This window comes from Echinococcus granulosus (assembly GCF_000524195.1).
Source record: "Echinococcus granulosus chromosome Unknown EG_S00018, whole genome shotgun sequence".
Lineage (NCBI taxonomy): Eukaryota > Metazoa > Platyhelminthes > Cestoda > Cyclophyllidea > Taeniidae > Echinococcus > Echinococcus granulosus.
Window position 1 is genome coordinate 1,117,827 of NW_020170398.1, and position 9,819 is coordinate 1,127,645.

General features: G+C 42.1%; 1 protein-coding gene across 1 annotated transcript; it reads right to left on the minus strand. All coding sequences in view use genetic code 11, as the record gives it.

The window, feature by feature from the left end:
- Positions 1–1,988: 1,988 nt before the first annotated feature.
- Positions 1,989–7,151, minus strand: EGR_03524 (hypothetical protein; the record flags this gene model as incomplete). The annotated part of the gene is made up of 6 exons (XM_024492773.1): positions 1,989–2,151; positions 5,485–5,564; positions 5,598–5,795; positions 6,272–6,535; positions 6,995–7,070; positions 7,117–7,151. 6 exons carry the CDS (start codon positions 7,149–7,151, stop codon positions 1,989–1,991), a joined length of 816 nt encoding a protein of 271 aa, XP_024352906.1.
- Positions 7,152–9,819: the final 2,668 nt, after the last annotated feature.

A 9,819-nucleotide genomic window follows, 5' to 3' on the forward strand; every position in this document is an offset into this window, starting at 1 on the left:
ATTCCATTTGAAGGAGCTCTCATAGAGGTGGATTCATTCACCGCTCCATGGAAAGAAGACATTTACATGAAGGTACTTTGTTCGGATTTGGCAACTCGCAAACAAAAAATTTTCAACCTCTTGAGAGAGAAGGATGTGTTTATCAAAAAACGACAAATTGGAACGTTGAAAAGACAAAGAAGAATTCTAAAATGAGTTTAGGGCTTAAAAACAAGATCGCCAAAGCAATTTGTACTGCAAGACACTCATTTGTCGGGAATTATGGAATTCATGCAATGTGGAAGGCCGTCCATGGAGGGCTATTCAATTACCGAGCCAATGAGCGGTGGCCACTCAACTCGAGTAACAACTAAATGAGGTTCCCTACATTCTGACACGGAAGGCTTAGAATGAAGCGAAAAATTCCGCTATAAAGTTGCTACAAAATTTAAAACATTTACAATAAGCTTGTGGGAATTTGTTGAAAGAGCAGAGACATTGCAAAGTCGGTAGAAATGAGGAGAGAGTTGATCCCGTTACAAAGTAGGTGAGAATAGAGTCAATGGATTGGCCAGTTCAAGGGAACGAAGAAAAACAACATTTATTGACGGGAAGAAGAGAAGATGCAGACAATTGGCCAAGGAGAGTATTTTTAACGCCTCTATTTATGCATAGACAGCGCGACCAGAGACGATTCGAGGGAGCTGAGAAGAAACTACTAGCATTGAAGCAAATCAATCCACAAGAACTACGGCTGAAGGATGGAGAAGGATTGACATGACCCTTCTGCTGTAGATCAAATAGAAAGATGTAATAAACAGTTGTTACGGTGTATTTACAGCTTTTTAACACCAACATCTCGTTTTCGGGTTGACAAATCCGTGGCACATCCCGTTGAAGTGTCTTGCACAACGAGTAGGCCTGAGAGTCGTAACGATTTATAACAGAAAAGCCACCAAAGAAAATCAAAATCTAGTCGTAAACTAGGCATTAAACACGATTAAGGACTTAAAAAGCTAGTGGAAAGGTTTTACTTAATCTCCGGATGATAATTTCGGTAAACGGACGAACGATCCACTCGCCATCCACCCCACACTACTGGGGCACGCATCACTTTATCCCCAGGCGGTTGTGGATGTTTTGAGTTAGTGTGACGCACTGAAGACAAGATGGTCCACCGTTCACTTGCTGAAGACCAAATAACAGTTGCAGCTGCGATCTTTCTACTCGATACAGCCTAGAAACTGCCATAAATGGTCAAACAGTCGGGACAGGGTTCTTTTCCTACTCCCACAAGACAACGCAAGACTTCATACGACGCAACTCGTCTTTACAATTTGCATTTCAGGTAGGGGCAGGAAAGAGGTGCGGGCATACTACCCCACTGTCCGTATTTCCTCGACTCACATCTCTCCATGTGATGATTAGCACACTTTTTGGCATTTGATAAGCATGTGTGAAATAAAGGTGAGGTACAAACAACGGTGGCTATGGGTAAGCCTTCGTTAGGTAAGCAGGATAGCTTTCAGTAGAGATTTTTATAACAAAAAAACCTTTTACGCAGCTTTCTACAGTTATTCACTTTTCATTGCAAGAAACACCACACGTCAGACTTATTCATTTTAAATAAAAGAGATAATCACTAATTTGAACGGCATTTTGATAGGATAAATTCTCATGAATAAAGCACTGAAACCGGGCCTTCTTCCTTTACCTGGATGGGTTTAAAGCCTATTCGTTTGTCAATACGAAAGAGCCAAACAGAAAGGCAACTTCCCAGTCTGTATAGGAGATCTCAAAAACAGCCGTTTTCTTCATTTCGAACCCGAAGGTGCCAGAATCAACTATGCATTCATCGGTGGAATGGAGTAATGGGTTTAACTAACGCCTGGAAACTAAGCAAAAAGAGGCCGCAGCTTTTCCCCACACTTCAACGGACCGCTGGCTAGTTTATTAGAAGTGCACTAGACCCAACTCAAGATGTAACCACTAGGAGAGGAAAAGAACATTTAAGCACAGATGCAGCGACCAACCGTGAAGAGAGAGGGCCAATTTAGGTGAACAGCTCCCCTCTTCCACAACATGGGAATTCGATAACCATCAACAGGCAAAAAGATGGTTTCACCAATGATCATTCCAACTGGCAAAGCAGCCAACGGAGCTGACTGAGCCCTAAGACAGAAAAAAGTCGGAGTTGTAGTTGGTGGAAGGTGCAGGCGCGTGCGTGCACACACGCATTATGGAAAGGTCAGGTTGCATTAGGAAAGGCCATGATGTGTAGTAATTCGGCTGTAAAACGAGGCGGAAGGAGCAGTGAAAACAAAGGGATTGGAGAGGACGGCCAGGAGAATGGTTACAAAAGCTCGCGGGGAACAGTACGAATGGGTTGCATGGAAGTGTGATTTTCGTGTAGGAAGTATTAATTCCCATTGAATAACATCCAGTGCTGGTGGGAATGGAATAAACTGCGAAGTTAGAAAAAGTGAATAGAAAAGAGTGGGTAACCTCGGGAGAAATGAGAGGATGCAATCCGTCTAGAATGAATGCACACAACGAGAGCCAACCGGAAGGAGAGAAAATTTTAGTAGATAAATGCGAGTTCTTTCACCATTGAGTAATAACATCCAGCGGGGCTATTGTTAACAGCAGGAGAGTGAACAGAGGATCGGCAATGTAGCGGATAGCGCAAATAAGAAAACGTAAAGCCGCGCGTTTTATTACAAGTTCCTCCTTCACGCTAACTGAAAGCAAAGTGCCGCATTTTCGTCCACCTACCAGATGCAATCGAATGCCGACAAAAATGGGAACTGGGGACTTATTTCAACTTGCATACGGGAGTATTTGGTGCCAAGGCATTTCATAGATGCGCAACAGAGACTGTTGTGAGCCAAATCGGGAAATTAAACATTTTGGTTCGCAAATAGAAGGAAGATTTGAGTGAACCTGCTGACAACCAAGGGTAATCGGGTGGAGAAAAGTGAAATAGGAACACCAGGAATCGGTAGTTTACCTACCGCTACTGATACCCGGAGTCATGCAACAGTGATCATGCAAAGAACGCCTCTGGAAGTCCACTACTTGAGCGAAATAATGAGTTGGTTGAAGCAGGAAACAAGAAATGGGAGATATAACGAATAACTTAAACAAAAGGAGTCTTAAATTATCACGCGTCTCAATCCACACCTGTCAGTCCCTTACAACATTGACATGGGCAGAAGCAACCTCTTCATTTCTTTAATGAATGAATGGACGATTGGATGCAGACCTCAAGTATTGTGAAAAGGCCAAGCAATAGTTCATCTCGACCCGCAACCAGGCAAAAGCTACATTCATCCCATAAATTGCAGGATAAAATGGGATGAATGCTTGAAAAAACTGCTGCGCAAAGGATGGAAAACTTCGGCAAATAATAACAACCATGAAAATGAATCTTTAATTTTTTAATAAAAAAGGACCAAAACGACTGCTTTGTACTGGGAAAGGTCACTTCAATCATTTGTTACTCGTTTTAGCACTAAAATTGCAGACACTTAATGCCAGCCAGGAGGTTACGCTACTTTTGCAGGGCCTGAGAGAACATTTCGCTCAAATTGCAACATTCCCAAGTGTCAGATTCGACTTGATAATGAACAAGCGCAGTGCTTTTTCCATTTCTGCAAGACAATTTCTGAGGAAAACAAAGCGTAAGCCACTTCTGGGAAATTGGCAGTTTCAACCAGACGATTTGTACAGAAACCACATAGAGCATACCTGACCACAAGGAACTACTTTCCCCACATATTAAACGCGATTTTCCATACCACTTTTCTCACCAAAACAGGCACTAGAATTTTAGCATGATTCAAATAACATATTCCTCATGGGGCACATAAACCTAACTATACTACTGAAATGAGAACTTAAGTAGATTGGACTTGAAAACGAGGTCCAAAATTACAACTTTTGATCAATAGTAGTAGAAAATGGCATCTAAGTTTTGCATGCAACTTCTAAACATTACTATGCTACTTAAGTAAAGATACTCTCCAAAATCGTCTCAAATTTACACCTTATCGGTGAAGAGTAGGCAATGAAATGAGACAAGCATTGCGGCATCAACTGAGTTGGGCGAGAATGAATCTTCAACAGTGGAGTTAATTTTCAAAGTGAAGCTTTTACATTCCAAAGCACCAACAACGACTTCCTTATAAATGGGCCAAATGTATTGAGTGAAGACAAATTTCAAGTCCATCAGACTCAAACCTCAATTTGCCGCCGCGATCACCCACACAATTAGGGCCCTCTTGGTACCGGTCCAGCCGAATCGTGTTGCAATAAGATGTAAAAAGAGAAGAGGCGCAGACTATTCTTTGTCCATGAAAAATTACAGATTATGTTTTAAGTTCGAGCATCAAAGCTTTAAACAGAACATATCCTTAATGAGTAAAAGACCCTCAGAAGTACCATGACAAGATGTGGCATTTGTGATCTAGAGCAAAACAGGAGGATCAAGCAAACCGTGCAATCATCCTGATTTTCACCGTAGTTGAGAGTTTGGCAATGTCTAGCGAGTGGAACAGACTCCTCCTTAGGCGAGTGTTTAAGAAGAGATCGGTGGATATAATTTGCCAATCTAGAAAATATTACGTAAAGCGGAAAGCAGTCTATTTGAGTGAGGACTAGTTCACCTCCTTAAAGTATGACCGGCTTTGCTACAGACACAAGAAACGCACTCACAATAGAAGCCTTTTAAATTTCAAAGTAGATTTTTTCAAGAAATTCTTCTAGCAGAAGTGACACAGATGAAGCTAATTGGAAATGCGCCTCCACCATCAAAATCAGGCCTTTTCCAATCGGCATTGACAACTAAGGACGACGTCTGTGCATCATGTGGTTTGAAATGCCCAGTTTATCCAGCTACAAAAGAAGATTGGTTAAAAAAAATGAACAGGAGATTGAAAGAAACATTCCCCAAATATCCATCGGTTGTCAATTCAAGCCAAGTGGAGTTGCATCTCAATTAGTGCTCCGGAAGTAAAAGGGGAAGCGGGAAAGGATGGCGAATTGACAGAACTGGTTCACCAGGACTGCCAAATTACAATTCATCCTCCTGATAAGGCCTCGTTGAGATCTTCCTGCTTTACTGATGTCTAGCGTCAACCACATTTCAGGAATTATTTAGTTTTATAAGAACTTTACAAAAGACAGACTGTGTCAATCAGGGATGTGGCTTTCAGAGAATGGGAGTAATTTACAGCACCCTCGTATAAAACTTGGAAACCAGTCACCTCGTTTTACTTTTACACGATCGGCTATTGAGAGCCAAACGACTGCTGAATTAGTTATTTAAGTAGCTGTTAACCAGTAGAAGAAAAGTGAGAAGGAGCTACAAATCCTCAAGCGGTTTCCGATTACATGAGTAACAGATGGCAAGATTAGGTAGATTAAAACCGAGTAAATAAATTTAAGGCGTTTCGGTAAACATATCCACGAGTAAATACACTACTGAATTAGGAAGTTAAGTACTGGGAGCTCAAGGGAAAGCAGTTGTTACCGGCTACTTCGAGAAAGAGTGGACTTATCAGGTAGTGGATGGGTTTAAGATACTAAAGCAGGGCGTTTAAGTAGTGCAAAATTACTAGGAGAGGATTGAGACAAGTGGAGAGTTCAGCGAAGCGTCGACGCTCCTCCACAGCGACCGCCTCGAGACAACGCTGCTCCAGGTGTTCCAGGGCACGCTGTTTACAAGCGAGGTCGTGTTGAGCGAAGTTGATTTGCACGTTAGGAGCCTCAAAATCGTCCTTCTCAAAGGCTGCTGTCACTCCACCGCGATCCTGCTATTCGAAAGAGATGAAAAAAGAAATAATGAGAAGGATGACAATTTAGCGAAGTATTAATTCCGAATTCCCAGCCATTCCATAGGAAACCTAATTTACCACCATTTGCGCTTCTGACTGTTGATCGCCCTGTTCTACAGCAAGGCGTTAGTCGATAGACCCATAGATCTTGAAAAACAATCCTCTTTAACGACGTAATAGAGTCATGGCGTCTCAGTCATGATCATAATCCCCTCCGACCCGTCTTTACGCTAATGATGAACTTCAGGTGGTACAACGAGTTATCATTATATAACTAATTACTTTTAATTATGCATGATATTGGGTAGACCTCTAGTCATCCAGGCTTCGTACATCATCCCAATGAGGTTAATCCTATACTCGTCCCTTATGGTGGCTCCAGAAGTGATTTAGATGTTGTGTAATGCGTTAGCTGTTCATTTGACCCTTGAGTTTGAGAAACTGAGCCATTGTACCCTTGCCGGATGGGCTGACCTCCAAGCCATGTCATTAGCCCCAAGTCCTTCTGTACGCTGACAATGCATAGTCTGTCCAAGTATATTGCGTCTCCTTTCGTCCATAGGAAAGTCTCGGAGGGCTGCAGTAGCGGCAGCGAATCGCAAGCCCGATCTTAAGGGGCATCCACCGGGATTTCTACTGCTGGATGATAAATCCCAGCGTGGTAGAAGAAGACCATATAATGCGGATGGCGGAATCGGTGATGACTCCTGGCAGAAGGGCTAAAAATGACATCTAACTTCGGTAACTACCCCAGGCCCATGGTCTGCCGAAAAGCTATTAACACCTGGCGCGAACCATCGGGAAAAGTTCGTTACAGAGCTGTCTACTGTGCCTGCATGAAGGTAACAATTATGTAAACTTGCGATACCCCCTTCAATTCTTCACCAGCTGGATGAAATCCAGACACGTTGTTAGGCAGCTCAGAAGTGCAAATAACGTGGTAAGAAGGAATCGACGCAGAATCCTGTCCCCACAAAACTATGTTAAACTCTGTCCTTTGTTATAAAACTCGGCCTTTAGGACTCCTTCCCAAATCCGGTTCCCATACAGGACACAACTCCATATCCAGTAGAATTTCGAAAAGAAAAGATCAGTGACATTGCGGTCAAGTATCTCCTCTGTTGCATGAAAATTCGATGTCCAGCGCGTTTGGCTCGTGGGTGTTTTTATTACAGCACCGAATACGCTGTTATGGCTGACGCGGGAGGTTGACCAGGGGGCGCGCCGTAGACGACGCTCAAAAGAGGAGAGGGGCTACAGAGGCGTTTGTTTAACTCTCGATTTTGAAAAAAAAGGTCACCTAGGTGCTCCACTATTAGCTGGTCTCTGAGCCATGCCTGTGGCACAAAGCCCAACTGTGCGTTGAATATATGTTCTATCCGAGTAGTATGCCGTCGTTCGTCTTCAGGGAAGTCTCGCAGCGCCACAATTGTAGAGGTGGCAGTGCAGCGGTGTGGGTCTGATAAGGCCTAAACCACTTCACAACGACGATTTACATCGAAGTAAGACCGTGGAAATGCTTTACTTTTTCACTTAAAAAGCTCATGAAATCACTTAAATTTCTCGACAAGCCAAAAAAACCGCTTTCACATGTTCACTTATCAATGCGAATGTTAACACGGTCGCGGGGGACTGGAAGTTTACATCAACTTCTTCTACTTCGGTCACACAAGCTCACATGGTCAACAGCATCACAACGAAAAAATAGTTGGCTGTGGTTTCATGAATCAAGTAATGTCATTCCAATCAAACATTTATATTCCGTCATTAATACTAGATGATTAACAATGAACTAAAACGTAAAAGTGGTCAAGAGGTGCATAAAAACCCAGGTATTTCAAATGTAAATTAAGAAAAGCTTAGATTAAATGGGCCTTTAATAACAAGACAGTGAGTCCAGAGGCATCGCAGAAGGCAAATGTGCAGACATTTTAAAAAAGTGAGAAGGATTAGCTACTTGGCTGGGAAATGGGATACCTAATGCACACTTGGGCATTACACGCGAAACCCCACAGCAGATTACTAGGATCTGTTAATTCTGGGAGGTTTAACTGGAGAAATGAAATGTTGCAATCATTTGGCCACTTCATTTGGCCTTCCCTTAACATAAAAGGTGAACTATGGGATGAGAGATTGTGAACACCTTCAAGAATGTCGCCGCGATTTCTTCAACAGAAATACGAAAGAAAAACTTTGATAATTTGTTTTGTTATACGAATCGCATAGCGACCTATTTTGGGTTTAATAAAATTGCTGTTAGCTCCTGGAACAACGAACAGTTGGAACGAGGCAGCAGAATTCTTTTTTCATCCTTTAGTCGGTAAAAAAGCCTTTGCAAAGAAGGCAATCCAAGAATAAAGGCGGTGAATTCTTGTGTAAGGCTAAAAGGGACACTGGTAAAAAAAGGAGAGAATTTTAAAAAGGTAGGTTAATGTAAGCCATCGTATTTCATGCCCTTTTTTTGATGAAAAAATATGGTTAGCTTCACTCCGAGGTCAGTGAGACTAACTGTGAATATGAAGGCGCAGACTGAGTTGGGGAGGAATACATTTTTGTAAGGCCTCCTGATTAGTAATGCCATTAAGTAATAAAAAACAGTCTTGGAAACCATTAATTAGATTCCTTTGGCTGGGTAAAATTTTTGATCAGTGTTGGTATTCATGGATATGAGGATTCTAGGCTTGCAAGGAACCAGAAAAAGAACATAAAACAAGTGGAAACATTTGTAATGTGTCTAGACTAAAAGTAAATTTAAAGGACACCATCTTGATACCAAATTCGAATTAAACATTGTTATGAGTGTTGGAAATTACCTCAAGAACTTGGGGGGGGGGGGGGGGGCATGGGGACACGAGATAGAAGCAAACTGGTCAAAAGGAAAAGGAGGTTACCTCGTACGTAACAAGCCAAGTAAACGAGAGAAATAAAGAACGATTCTACTTGACGATGCGTGCTGTCTTGGTAATAGATTTTGTTTGAAAATTGCGCCAAGACAACGCCAAGTAGTCTCCAAATGCCTAAAGTCCGGAATTGCGAAATGAAAGAGTGCACACAATCATCAGATCAGTCCCAAAATTAGCTTAAATGATTGTGCGAAAATCTCACGATTCCATTTGAGCTAGAAAGATGAGAAAGATGGCCTTTATGTACTAATAAATCTACCTTCGACATGCCTATGATGTGATAGGATTTGGAATGGCGTGGCAACCATGTAGGTCAAATTAAGCCACATTAGTCAACCCAAGATTATTTGTGCGAAGATAGAGGGAGACAATTTAGTAAAAAAAAGAATGATTTAGAAAAAAAACGGAGAAAAAAACTGGATAAATTACATTCAGGTAAAGGTCCTGTATTTCTAGGCTCTGCTTCTGATAGAAAGCGATTCCAACGTGGATGGACCATGTTCAAAGGGTAGTGTAAGACTCACTTCCAAGTAAGCCCCTTAAGTTAGAGACAAGGGAGAGTGCTACACAGTGTTCCGTAAAGGCACAGTCGAAGGTGCAGAACTCTTGTGCATTTTCGTAGGGATGAGTGAGAAGGATACATCTTTTGGTGTTGATGGCACAACCTATGATAGCCTAATTGAAACCAGAAGTGAAAAGAAAACACCTTTTGCTGAGGGAACGTAGAAGTGAAGGAAGTAAATAACAGGATTTGGGATTGAAAAGGAAACCTTTGCCTGAAATTTCACCCAGCAAGACATATTTCGGGTAGTGATTAACCGTTTTATGGAGACCGGTAATTTTTAAGGGCAGTTCCAACCAAGGCTAGTTGGCAACCGACCGGATGAAGAAAACCGGAGAAGCTGTGCCTTGGGTGGACGGCATGAAAACTACCGGGAAGTGGTCTACAATTAGCGGCCCACACTGACTGTGAGTTATGTCTTCAATCAAATCTCTCTAATATATTCCTAAAACAAATTACAACGTATTAGATTTTCAACTTCCTGTCACCACACACACACACACACACACACACACACACACACACACACACACACACA